This window comes from Scyliorhinus torazame, chromosome 4 (assembly GCF_047496885.1).
Source record: "Scyliorhinus torazame isolate Kashiwa2021f chromosome 4, sScyTor2.1, whole genome shotgun sequence".
NCBI classification, from domain to species: Eukaryota; Metazoa; Chordata; class Chondrichthyes; order Carcharhiniformes; family Scyliorhinidae; genus Scyliorhinus; species Scyliorhinus torazame.
Window position 1 is genome coordinate 294646576 of NC_092710.1, and position 13206 is coordinate 294659781.

The 13206-nt window shown below is 43.9% G+C and overlaps 1 protein-coding gene across 11 annotated transcripts in view; it reads left to right on the forward strand.

Moving 5' to 3' along the window:
- The first annotated feature begins 238 nt into the window (after positions 1 to 238).
- Positions 239 to 13206, forward strand: part of sobpa (sine oculis binding protein homolog (Drosophila) a) — a 624481-nt gene continuing 611513 nt past the window's right edge. For 7 of the 11 annotated variants that reach the window (XM_072499948.1, XM_072499941.1, XM_072499945.1 and 4 more), the window contains exon 1: positions 1464 to 2005. In XM_072499948.1, the coding sequence (XP_072356049.1) occupies positions 1910 to 2005 (96 nt within the window). In that variant the 5' untranslated portion in view covers positions 1464 to 1909. Of the gene's footprint in view, positions 347 to 1458; positions 2006 to 6689; positions 6757 to 13206 lie in introns of those variants that run through there. The other 4 variants (XM_072499947.1, XM_072499951.1, XM_072499943.1 and 1 more) reach the window with 4 other exon arrangements.

Below are 13206 nucleotides of genomic sequence, written 5' to 3' on the forward strand. Positions count from 1 at the left end.
TTCTGGATTTGCTGTCCCAATGCTGTGCCTTCTACTAGCTTCCATATTTCTATAAGATCGCCTCAATGCTTTTAGAAACTCATGTTTCTCCAGCCTTTCCTCACCATTCAGGCCAGTGACGCCCATGCATTGTCTATCTTCTCTACCGCGTTTGAATACATCCCCTGTGTCATGGTAACCAGAATTGGAAACAGTATTGAACGTGTGGTCCGACTAGATCATTGTGCAGCTTAAGCGTCGCCTCGTCTGATTTGTGCCCGATTCCGATGTTGAACAAGTACCTGGGCGATGTTGTGAACTGCTGGAACGCGGTTCGGAAGACACGGCGGGTGCCAAATCTGCACAGGTGATTTGTGGCAAAGTACAAAATAATTTGCATCATGTCATGTATTTATCAACCGAGGGGAGAAAAGTTTGCTCCAAACTTTTTTTTTTGCTTCTAAAGACAGCGCCCCTTTAAGGTCTTAAATTTGGCTAAGAAACTGGATTAAGCGGGACGACGTTTTATTATTTATAGTATTGAGTCTGGTTACAAGAAGCTCTGACAGGAAGGCTTTTGTGATTTCCCCCGGTCTACTCGGGTTGCTGGTAACCTTGTACAGGTGTCGCTGGTAGCGGCAGACTTTGCATCATTTTATAAAGGGACACATCAGTTAGAACACCCCAAAAGAATCAGATTGCCCGAACCGTCAGGACCATTTCAATAACATCGGGTTTTAAAGGGTACCAGCTTCATGAAAACTATTCGGCAAAACCCTTTGTTTCTCCAAAGCTGTGCTCACCAGAACCAATGGTCCTATTGACCATTCCTATTGCCGTCTCTCACTGCTGCAAATCAGTGCGAATTTGTTCGTGTGAATTAAACTGCGTCTTTTAAAACAAAAACAATAACCGCCGCGACTGGCTGATTAATTGTAAAAGTGTAAGCGAAACAATGAATGGTCGGTGTGAGAAAACAGGGAGAAGGTGAAGTTGGCAAATGCCGAACCACGGCGGACCTCTGCTGCTCGGTGGGCACAGCTCAGTCAGCCTGTTCCCAGCACAGCTCTGTGGCTGAGTTTATCGCGGCCAAACTCTTCAGCGCACACAGGGCCGCCTGTTAAAAATCCCTCTGGTCAGTCACCTCAACCATTCAATTATTATTCCGAGGGAGGGCGAAATCCTAAACCGTGCTCTCGGTATATTCCTTGTGAGAGTGGGGAGAGAGAGGGAGGAAGAACCGCGTGGGTGCAGCGTTGGGACAATATTTGCATCCCCAGGTTTTTCTAAACAAAAACAAAAGGAAGGCACGGTCAACGCGCGGGGTTATGAATGAGCCGGGGGGGCGGGCACAGCGACCTCGGGAACATGGCGTTGCTTTGCTGCTTGTCAAGATATGTTGGGAGAGGATTGGAGGCTCCTCCCCTCCTCTCCTCTCCCCTCCCTCTCTCTGTGGGCAGACTCGGGATCTGTCTGTGTTGTGTGTATGATCCCATTGCAAAGAAAAAAAGTGGGCTGTCTGAAAAAAAAACCCACCGCTCGTCTGCAAACTCCGAGAGAGGGAGGGGGAGGAGGAGGAGGAGAGAGAGGCGAGGAGGGGGGATTAGAGAGAGAGAGAGTGGGAGACAGAAGATGGCTGACTTGGCTGGCCAGCTGCAGCCCTGTGTGGCGTTATCAGGCACATCACCACCACCGCTCTCCTCACCTCAACAATGACAGCCCACCATTGAGGGGGGTGGGGGAGGAAAGAGGAGTGTTAAAAAAAGGCAGAGGAGAGAGAGAGAGAGAGGTGGGGGGAATCCAACCCACAGCAGCAGGCAGAGAGCCGCCGGCGTCATATCTCGGTGGGAAAGAAGGCTTGTGACAGCTCGGGCTGGAGGAGGGAAGCGAGCGGCTTTCCCTCCCTCCCTCTCTTACTCACTCACTCACCATGGCAGAGATGGAGAAGGAGGGCAGACCGCCGGAAAACAAGAGGAGCAGAAAACCGGCTCACCCCGTCAAGAGGGAAATAAACGAGGAGATGAAGGTACGCTGGCTTCCTGTCACTGCTTTAAACTGGGGGGGGGGGGGGTCAGACTGGAGAGCAATTGGTCTGCGTCCCGTCTGCCTTTCTGTTGTGTTGTCTCCAGCATTTAGCAATGATAAAGGTGCTGCATCTATTCGGAGGGATTCAAACAGCCGGGCTTTAGGTCCTCTTTCAAATTCTTTTCACAGAAATGAATGCTGGATTCGGGATGTCTATGCACCCCCCGCCCCCTCCCCATTTAACAATTATACATTGTAACGTGTGTAATAATAATAATAAAAAGCAAATCTGTTGCAGATTTGGTGATCCAGTGATGCTGGTTGGAGTTAATAAGTGGGCATTTTCGTGCATGTACAGCGGTTGGTACCATCTTTGTAACAGTCAGCGGCAGATCTGTAATTAAATTGTCAGATTGAAATGAGGCTGTGACTACAGTACCCGGAGTGTGTGAAGACACCGACCAACCCTTCATTTTAATTTTGCTCCCTCTTTCCCCCAGCAAATCCACGCCCCCCCCTTTCTTTACTTCCAACACTGACGCTGTTGTCTACTTAGTAATATCTGACTCGTGAAAGGACAACTGACACATCCTTTCATCGTTGCATTAACTATTTTATTCCAGTTAAAGAAAGATTTCTCCCCTCCTCACTATACCTCCACCACCACCTCCTCCCCTCCTCCTCCTCCACCGCTCCTCCTCCTCCCCGGGTAATTCAACAGTGTTTTCGATACAATGAGTTGCCTTCTGTCAGTGCCCAGATGTGTGGAGGTAGGTGTAGGGATGTGTGTGATGGGAGGTGGACTCCAGATGTGCGTGTGTTGGGCTAATTGTTACATTGATCATTTATGTTACTTCTTTAAGTCCTTTAAATATGTGAAAGGTAATTATTAATGCCATTGTTTTATAATTTTTGAAACAGCAAAGGGAACAATGCTTTAACACAGTTTCCAAATATTTTATGGGTGGTCAAAAGATTACTTTGAAAATTCTGACTCAAAGCACCTGAAGTATATTAGTTACCTATCTAACATCTCTGAGTTCAAGTCACTTCACATCAGGCATTGTCCTTGTTCCCCATTTCCAAATGCTGAGAAACCAGGATTGTTATAACCTGGTTAAGAGCTTTGATTAATACTTTGTAAGATGAAAGCGACATTTTGCATTGGTATTCTTGCTGAAATATGTTCCATATTATTTCAGTTTGCGTCAGTTAATTGAGCAATACCGACAAATGCCTTTGTCAAAAGTGTATTTAGGAGTTCAATGAGATTTGTTGAAAAATGTTTATGTTATTCACCATGTTTGTTAATTATGGAGACTTTCTTCACTAATCTATCTGGAATCTAAGTGTGACATTGTACAGTCTGACATGTTATTTTATTGCAAAATAGTTTTCATTGAATAACTGCATCATTGAAAGGTGTTGACATTTGTAATATAATTTTTTAAAAATCATAGCTCTTAATTGTGTGAATTCTTCGGGTTTAGGATTACAAATTAACTAATTTTGATGAAAACATGTTGCTGTGAAATGTTATCCTGGTGGGTATAAAGGCTGACTGTGCAGGATACTTGCTAAATTCTCTGGATTTGTTTTGTTTACTTTGGCTGCAGCAAGACTCAGCGGTTTCTGAGATAGTCATTCTTCTATAACAGATGTTTGTCTGAACTGCAGAGGAAGAAACAAAAACAACATTGTTTGAAGTGTGGTGGGGTGGCGGTGGGGGGGGGGGGGTTGTGGTTGATGGGTGGGGGCAGGGGTTGTGGTTGGTGGGTGGGTGGGGGGGGGCAGGGGTTGAAGGGGGAGAAACTGCACAGGCTCTGCTCCAGTGTTTCTGTAACACAAAAGTATTTTCACTTTTTGTAAATGTGATCCAGGATAGAGGATGTTTGGGATGGAGATAAGGCCGTGCTTTGTAAAGATGTATCACGCTGGCAACCTCATAATAGGTTTGTAACAGCCATTCTGTCTAAAACAGTATCATTTCACAGACATTACCATTCTCATAGACATCAAAAGACATTTTATTGAAGTTGCATGCCATAAATCACTGCCTTTATCGACTGTATTTTTCATAAAGCAGCTATACTGTTGTCAAATTGAAAACTGTCACTCAGGGTAAACGATTGTCCAAGCCAAACAAATGTACCATTTGTACCTCTCTAAAAGTAAATTCTGACAGAAAATGTATTTACTTGAAATGTTATCTACATCTGTGACTGAAATATTCTTATATCGTATATAATTAAAAATATGCAAGTAGGATTCTCGTTTAATTTTAAGAACACAATGTACCCTTGTGTGGATTCATATCTGAAAAACTAGAAGAAAGTCTCAGTGTGTTTCTTTCATTTCACTGACTTTCATCTGGACCAGTGTAAAATAACCGTGGAAAGTAATCAGGGTAAACTAAAAAGAAAGGAATGCATACAGCAATAGGCAGTCGACTTTAGCCTAAGCTGTAAAAACTGTAACACGAGTAGGCAAAGCAGATCAGCTTTCAAACTTTAAGGTAAGAGAAAATGAAAGAGATGTGGTGGTTTTGTGGGGGGGCAGGGGAGGGGAACTGTGGGAGCAAGGATGGGAGGGGGTTAGAGCAAAGGATTGAGAAAGGCCATTTGGGATGAGGAGGAGGAAGAGAAGGAGGAGGAGGGGCCCCTCAGGGTAACTTGGCACAGGATTAGGGAATTTTATCATAGTATACAGTGACCTACTCAAGTTACGGCCTGCAAGGGATCAAATTGCTTCCCTTGCTAGTAGAAATACAGAGGGTTTGGTGTGAATTTGCCCCCCCCCCCCACTCCCCTCCTAGATGAAAAAAAAGACCATTGGTATGAGGTGCTACATAATGTCTGTGTAAATATAGTGAGGCCATGTTGAATGAACCTTAAATATTGTATGGATTGTTTGAGGTGGGTGGTGGAATAGACATGTTTAGATCATTTTCAGTAAATATGAAAATATATGGTCCAATGACCATAACCTGTATCACTTCATTGGCACAGTAGTTAGTGAATTGCTGAAGTGTATAAGAAATTACTTTGCCAGAAGTTTAAATAATTATTTGCTTTCGAATAATGGTATTGCCCAAGTGATTTTCTTACAAGATGCTGATCTGTGCATAATTGAAATCACATTTTACTCACATTGTATGTGATGTAAAGGCCTGTCTTTACTCCTGGATTTTTTTTTGAATAGAATAAGTTCTGTTTGAGTTACTTTATATTACTACTTTCTGTTTTTGAAATTGATTTGGTGGTGATTGGCACAGCTCCCGATATCATTGCAAACTGTGAAATGAGCCTAGAATGAGAATCTGAGCTGCAGATGTTGTAGAATGCATCTGTATCTTTGAACCTGTGTTTTTGTTACAGATCTGGTAATGGTATATTCAGTACTTGCACGGGAAGCAGTCTGGTATTCAATTATCCCTTAATTGAAATGCTTGGATTACATAGTGAAACAGATATGCTGTTTTTTGAGGGAGGGATGGGGGAAGGGGAGGTTACTTGTAGTAGCCCCATTCTTGCCAGCTATCTCCCTGAGCTGGATAAGTGAAACCTGTCTGCATCATAGACCTCTGTGTGTCCACCTTCAATACTGCTCCCCAATCTGTGAGCAGGAAGTATGCTCCTGTGTGGCCAGAGAAAGAATGGAATCTACCTGCCCAAACACATCTCCAAAGGCAGATTACCAGGACCCTGTTTAGTACAAGGATAACAACATGCCTGCTTGAGATGTGGTCAGATATTCTCAAAGAAGATTAGCTTGAACTCAGATTGTTTCCTTTGTTTGGAAGGCCACCAGTACTGCTGGAGCCCCGTTCGCACTGTTAAAACTTCTTCATGCATCAATGATATAGATATATGATTGCATTGGCACAGTGAAACAGTGGATCGACAGTGTATGCACATGATAGTGACATAAACATACCTTGCAGTGATTGTCATACCGTTCGAACATGGTAACTTGATTGTTCTAAGGCAAATGCTACAAAGAACTCAAATTAATGTGAGGGATTAAATCTCAATACTCTGAATAAATGATTTTGAACATTTTAACAGAAGGTTTATAGCGGGAGGTTATTTCAGTGCAATATTCCATTTATTAAATGGATGCAATTAAATTATTCTGTGTAGGGTGGCATGTGGTGCAGTGGTTAGCACTGGGACTGTGGTGCTGAGGACCCGGGTTCAAATCCCAGCACTGGGTCACTGTCTGTGTGGAGTTTGCACATTCTCCCCATGCCTGCGTGGGTTTCATCCCCACAACCCAAAGATGTGCAGGTTAGATGGATTGGCCACGCTAAATTGACCCTTAATTGGAGAAAAAGATAATTGGATACTCTAAATTGAAAAGAAAAATTATGTGTAAAATTAGCATAATAAAGTTTCTTCATATCCTTAATTGTGTTTTTTTTGTTCTGAAAAAGAAAGCAGAGATCCTCTGACGACCTAGTTGGTTAATGCACCACCCAGTGTGGTACAGAGTAGAAGCTTCTAGATTGGATTTCTGACTTGTGCATACTTAACTGCCTTATTGGAGCCTGGAGGATAAAAGAGCGCAAGAAAAAGCAAGACTGAGAGTGGAGCCAGGGCAATAAAAGAGGGCAAGAAAGAATGAGACTGTGAATGGAGCCAGGAGGATAAATGAGTGAGACTGAGCACAGTGCTAGCTTGGAGTCTGGAACTCCGGAGGTCACATCAAGGATTCACAAGTGATGCAAGGAAAATGGAAGCAGCTGATTGGGTGAGTACAGTCAGGTAAATATTTGCTAATTTTATCGCTTATTGTTTGTAAGATCTATATATTGTGTTTTAAAGCTTGTAAGGGCTATATTCTGGATTATATTCTGTAATAACAAAGACCAGGGAAGAAGAGTAATTTATATTATAAGAGCCATCGAGTATTTGATATAATTTGATTTTAAGTATCTTCCAAAAGGTTTAAGTTAAATGGGTACGTCATGGCAGGAGAAAGACGTGGTGTGCTCACCCTGTTCTATGTGGGAAGCCATGAACATTTCTCGTACCCAGGGCCAGCAAGTGTGCGGGAAGTGTCTACAGCTGCAGTTCTGAGAAGCCCAGGTTTGGAGCTGGAGCGAAGGCTGGGGATACTGTGGAGCATCTGCAAGGCAGAGAGTATCATGTATAGCACGTAAATAGATGTAAACAGGTATGATATAGTTAGGATTATGAAGACATGGCTGCAGGGTGACCAGGGATGGGAATTGAACATCCAGAGGAATTCAGTATTTAGGAAGAACAGCCAAAAATGAAAAGGCAGTGGGGTTGCAATAATGAAGAAGGATATTAGCTCTGAATGTGGAAACTGTATGGGTAGAGCTGAGAAAGATCAAGAGGCAAAAACGTTATTGGGGTTCTTTATGGACTTCCAAACTTTGGCGGTGATGTTGGAATTAGCATTAAATAGGAAATTAGAGACACATGCGTCCAATGATGTGCAGGTTAGGTGGATTGGTCATGCTAAATTGCCCTTAGTATCCAAAAAGGTTGGTGGGGTTACTGGGTTATGGGGATAGGGTGGAGGCGCGGGCTTAAGTAGGGTGCTGCAGAATCGGTGGGCCGAATGGCCTCCTTCAGCACTGTAAATTCTATGATAAAAGAACATTTGTAATTATGTGTGACTTTAATCTACATATATATTTGGAAAATCAAATTAGTCACAAGACCACAGAGGAGGTATTCCTGGAGTGTATACAGTATGGTTTATCCTGGCCTGGTATTGGGGGTTTGTTAGCTCAGTTGGCTAGACAGCTGGTTCATGATGTGGAGCAATGCCAATGGTGCGGGTTCAATGCCTGTACTGGCTTAGGTTCTTCATGAGGGCCTACTTTCTCAACTTTGCCCCTTGCCTGAGGTGTGGATGACCCTCGGGTTAAATCACCACCAGTCAGCTCTCAAAAGTAGGAGCAGTTTATGTGAAAGGAATAATTGCCAATCTAGTTGTGTGAAGCCTCTTGGGGATGAGTGACCATAATATGATATAATTCTTCATCAAGATGGAGAGTGACGTGGTTGATTCTGAGACTAGGATCCCGAATCTGCACAAAGGAAACTATGATGGTATGAGATGCGAGTTTTCTGTAATGGATTGGGGACCATTACTTAAAAGGAAGAGGTTTGATAGTCAATGGCAAACATTTAAAGAGCGCATTGATGAACTGCAATAATTGTTCATTCCTGTTTGGTGCAAAAATAAAATGGGAAAGGTGGCCAAACTATAGCTTGCAAGGGAAATTCCGGAATGTATTAGATCCAAGGAAGAGGCATACAAATTGGCCAGAAAAAACAGCTGACCTGAGGATTGGGAGCAGTTTAGAATTCAGCAAAAGAGAACCAATGGATTGATTAAGAAGAGGAAAATAGGAGTACGAGAGTAGGCGTGTGAGGAACATAAAAACTCACGGTAAAAGCTTCTACAGGTATGTGAAAAGAAAAAGATTGGTGATGACACATGTAGGTCTCTTAGTCAGAAACAGGGGAGTTTATAATGGGGAGCAAAGAAATGCTCACCAAATACATTGGTTCTGTTTTCACAAAGATGAATATAAATAGCATACTAGAAATGTTGGGGAGCACAGTGTTTAGTGAGAGGGAAGAACTGAAGGAAATAAATATTATTAGGGAAATGTTGTTGGGAAAATTGATGGGACTGAAGGCCAATAAATCCCCAGGGCCTGATAATCTACATCCCAGAGTACATAAGGAAGTGGCCTCAGAAATAATGGTTGTATTGATAGTCATCTTCCAAAATTTTAGAGACTCTGGAACATTTCCTACGGATTGGAGGGTAGCTAAGATAACCCCACTATTTAAAAAGGGAGTTAGAGAGCAAACAGGAAATTATAGATTAGTAAACCTGATGTCTGCAGTGGGGAAAATGCGAGAGTCCATCATAAAAAATTTAATAGCAGAGTGCTTGGCAAAAAGTAGCAGTATTGGCCAGGATCAGTTGGATTTAGGAAAGGAAAATCGTGATTGAAATTCTTCGAGGATGTAACTAGTAGAGTTGATGATGGGGAGCCAGTGGATGTGGTTTATTTGGACTTGCAGAAAGCTTTTGACAAAACCTCACATGAGATTAGCATGTAAAATTAAAACGATTGGGAGTAGTGTTTTGAGATGGATAGAAAATTGGTTGGCAGACAGGATACAGAGTAGGAATAAACAGGACTTTTTCCAAATTGGGGTACCGTAGGGTACCAGTGTTAGGACCCCAGCTATTTACAATATATATTAATGATTTAGATGAGGGAACTAAATGCATCTCCAAATTTGTAGCTGCCACAAAGCTGGGTGGTAGGGTGAGTTGTGAGGAGGATGTAGATGCTTCAGTGTGATTTGGACAAGTTGACTGAGTGGGTAAATGCATGGTTGATGCAGTATAATGTGGATAAATGTAAGGTTATCCACTTTGGTAACAAAAACAAGAAGGCAGATTATTATCTGAATGGCTATAAAATGAGAGAGAGGAATGTGCAATGAGACCTGGGTGTCCTTGTACACCAGTGCCTGAAAGTAAGCATGAGGGTGCAGCAGGCGATAAAGAAAGCAAGTGGTATATTGACCTTCAGAGCAAGATGATTTGAGCACAGGAGCAGGGATGTTTTGCTGCAATTATACAGGGCCTTGTGAGACCACACCTGGGATATTGGTGCAGTTTTAGACCAAAAGACCATAATTCCTAGGAGCAGAGTTAGGCCACTCAGCCCATTGAGTCTGCTCCGCCATTCAATCATGGCTCATATTTTTCTCATCCCCATTCTCCTGCCTTCTCCCCATAACCCCTTATCCCCTTATTAATCAAGAACCTATCTATCTCTGTCTTAAACACATTCAGTGATTTGGCCTCCGCAGCCTTCTGCGGCAAAGAGTTCCCCAGATTCACCACCCTCTGGCTGAAGAAATTCCTCCTCATCTCTGTTTTGAAGGATGAGCCCTGTAATCTGAGATTGTGCCCTCTGGTTCTAGTTTTTCCTACAAGTGGTAACATCTTCTCCACGTCCACTCTATCCAGGCCTCACAGTATCCTGTAAGTTACAATAAGATCCCCCCTCATCCTTCAAAACTCCCAATGAGTACAGACCCAGAGTCCTCAACCGTTCCTCATACGACAAGCTCTTCATCCCAGGGATCATTCTTGTGAACCTCCTCTGGACCCTTTCCAAGGCTAGCAAATCCTTCCTTAGATATGGGGCCCAAAACTTCTCACAATACTCCAAATGGGGTCTGACCAGAGCCTTATGCAGCCTGAGAAGTACATCCCTGCTTTTGTATTCTAGCCCTCTCGACATGAATGCTAACATTGCATTTGCCTTCCTAACTGTAGACTGAACTTGCAGATTAATCTTAAGAGAATCGTGAACAAGGACTTCCAAGTCTCTTTGTGCTTCTGATTTTCTAAGCATTTCTCCATTTAGAAAATAGTCTATGCCTCCATTCCTCCTTCCAAAGTGAATAACCTCACACTTTTGCACATTTTATTCCATCTGCCACTTCTTTACCCACTCTCCTAGCCTGTCCAAGTCCTTCTGCAGTCCCCCTGCTTCCTCAATACTACCTGTCCCTCGACAGAACTTTGTATCAACTGCAAACTTAGCAGTGCCTTCAGTTCCTTCTTCCAGATCATTAATGTACATTGTGAAAAGTTGTGGTCCCAGCACAGACTCCTGAGACACACCACTAGTCACCAGCTGCCATCCTGAAAAAGACCCCTTTATTCCCAATCTCTGCCTTCTGCCAATCAGCCAATCCTCTATCCATGCCAGGAGCTTACCCTTAACACCATAGGCTCTTAACCTATTTAACAGTCTCCTCTGCATCACCTTGTCAAAGGCCTTCTGGAAATCTAAATAAATCACATTCACTCGTTCTCCTTTGTCGAACTTCCTTGTTACCTCCTCGAAGAACTCTAACAGATTTGTCAGACACGACCTCCCATTGACGTAGCCATGCTGACTCAGTCCTATTTTATCTTGCACTTCCAAGTACTCCGCGATCTCATCTTTAATAATGGACTCTAAAATTTTACCAATGACCGAAATCAGGCTAACCGGCCTATAATCTCTATCTTCTGCCTCCCTCCCTTCTTAAACAGAGGTGTTACATTAGTCACTTTCCTGTCCTCTGAGACCGTCCCTGCCTCCAGTGATTCCTGAAAGATCACCACCAATGCCTCCACAATCCCCTCAGCTCTCTCTTTTAGAATCCTGGGGTGTAGCCCATCGGGTTCAGGTGATTTATCCACCTTCAGACCTTTCAGTTTCCCCAAAACCTTTTCTTTAACGATGACCACTACACTCACCTTTGCCCCATGATTCTCCTGGAGCTCTGGCATCCCATTGGTGTCTTCCACTGCGAAGACTGATGCAAAGTAACTATTCAGTTCCTCTGCCATTTCTTTGTTACCTATTATTACTTCTCCAGCCACATTTTCCAATGGTCCAATGTCTATTTTTGCCACTCTTTTACCTTTTATATATTGAAAAACTCTTCCTATCTTCTTTTACATTACTAGCTAGCTTACACTCATATTTCATCTTCTCCCCCTTATTCTCTTTTTTAGTTGTCCTCTGCTCTTCTTTTAAAGGCTTGCAAATCCTGTGGCTTCCCACTAATCCTCACCACTTTATATGCTTTTTCTTTTGCTATTATGCTGTCCTTGACTTCCCTCGTCAGTTATGGATGCCTTGTCCTCCCCTTAGCATGTTTCCTCCTCCTTGGGACAAATTCCTGCTATTGCTGTTCTACTCCTTTCAACTCTGGCCAGCTCCTCCCTCATGTCTTTGTAATTATCCTTACTTAATTGTAATACTGTTACATCTGATTCCAGCTTCTCCCTCTCAAGCTGCAGGGTAAATTCTATTATATTGTGGTCACTGCTTCCTAAGGGCTCCGTCACCTTAGGTTCCCTAATCAAGTCTGCCTCATACACATCACCAAATCCAGAATTGCCTGTTCCCTAGCAGGCTCTATTATCATAGAATTTACAGTGCAGAAGGAGGCCATTCGGCCCATCGAGTCTGCACCGGCTCTTGGAAAGAGCACCCTACCCAAGGTCAACACCTCCCTCCTATCCCCATAACCCAGCAACCCCACCCAACACTAAGGGCAATTTTGGACACTAAGGGCAATTTATCATGGCCAATCCACCTAACCTGCACATCTTTGGACTGTGGGAGGAAACCGGAGCACCCGGAGAAAACCCACGCACACACGGGGAGAATGTGCAGACTCTGCACAGACAGTGACCCAAGCCGGACCTGGGACCCTGTAGCTGTGAAGCAATTGTGCTATCCACAATGCTACCGTGCTGCTCTATCACAAGCTGTTACAAAAAATAATCTTAAGACATTCCACAAATTCCTTTTCTTGGGATCCACTACCCACCTGCATATTGAAGTCCCCCATGCCTTTTCTATCTCCTGGTTTTGTCTCCTTATCTCAGGAAGGATGTTGTTACTCTAAAGGGAGTGCAGCGAAAGTTTACCAGACTGATTTCTGGTATTACGGGACTGAAGTATGAGGCGAGATTGAGTCGGTTAGGATTATATTTGCTGGAGTTCAGAAGAATGAAGAGGTGGAGGAGGCAGCACGGTGGCACAGTGGTTAGCACTGCTGCCTCATGGCACCGAAGTCACAGGTTCGATCCCGTCTCTGGGTCACTGTCTGTGTGGAGTTTGCACATTCTCCCTGTGTTTGCTTAGGTTTCGCCCCCACAACCCAAAGATGTGCAGGGTAGGTGGATTGGCCACACTAAATTGCCCCTTTATTGGAGAAAATGAATTGAGTATTCTAAATTTAAAAAAAGAATGAAGGGGAGAACTCATAGAAACCTATAAAATTCTAGAACTTGACAGGGTAGGTGCAAGAAGGATGTTCCCGATGACAGGGGAGTCCAGAACCAGGGGTCACAGTCTCAGGATATGGGATTTACGATTTAGGACTGCAATGAGGAAAAATTTCTTCACTTGGGGGGGTGGGGGGCCGATTGTCCGAGCCCCGCGCGGGGTCGGAGAATCTGCGTAACCGTGCCACGAAGCCCCGATGCCGGCGCGCGCTTCTCTGAGGTGTGGAGAATCGGCGCCATTTGCGACGGCGAGTTTGGCACGGCGCCGGCCGCGGGCCGCTGGAATCGGCGGGGCCGCTGATTCTCTGGCCCGGATGGGCCAAGCGG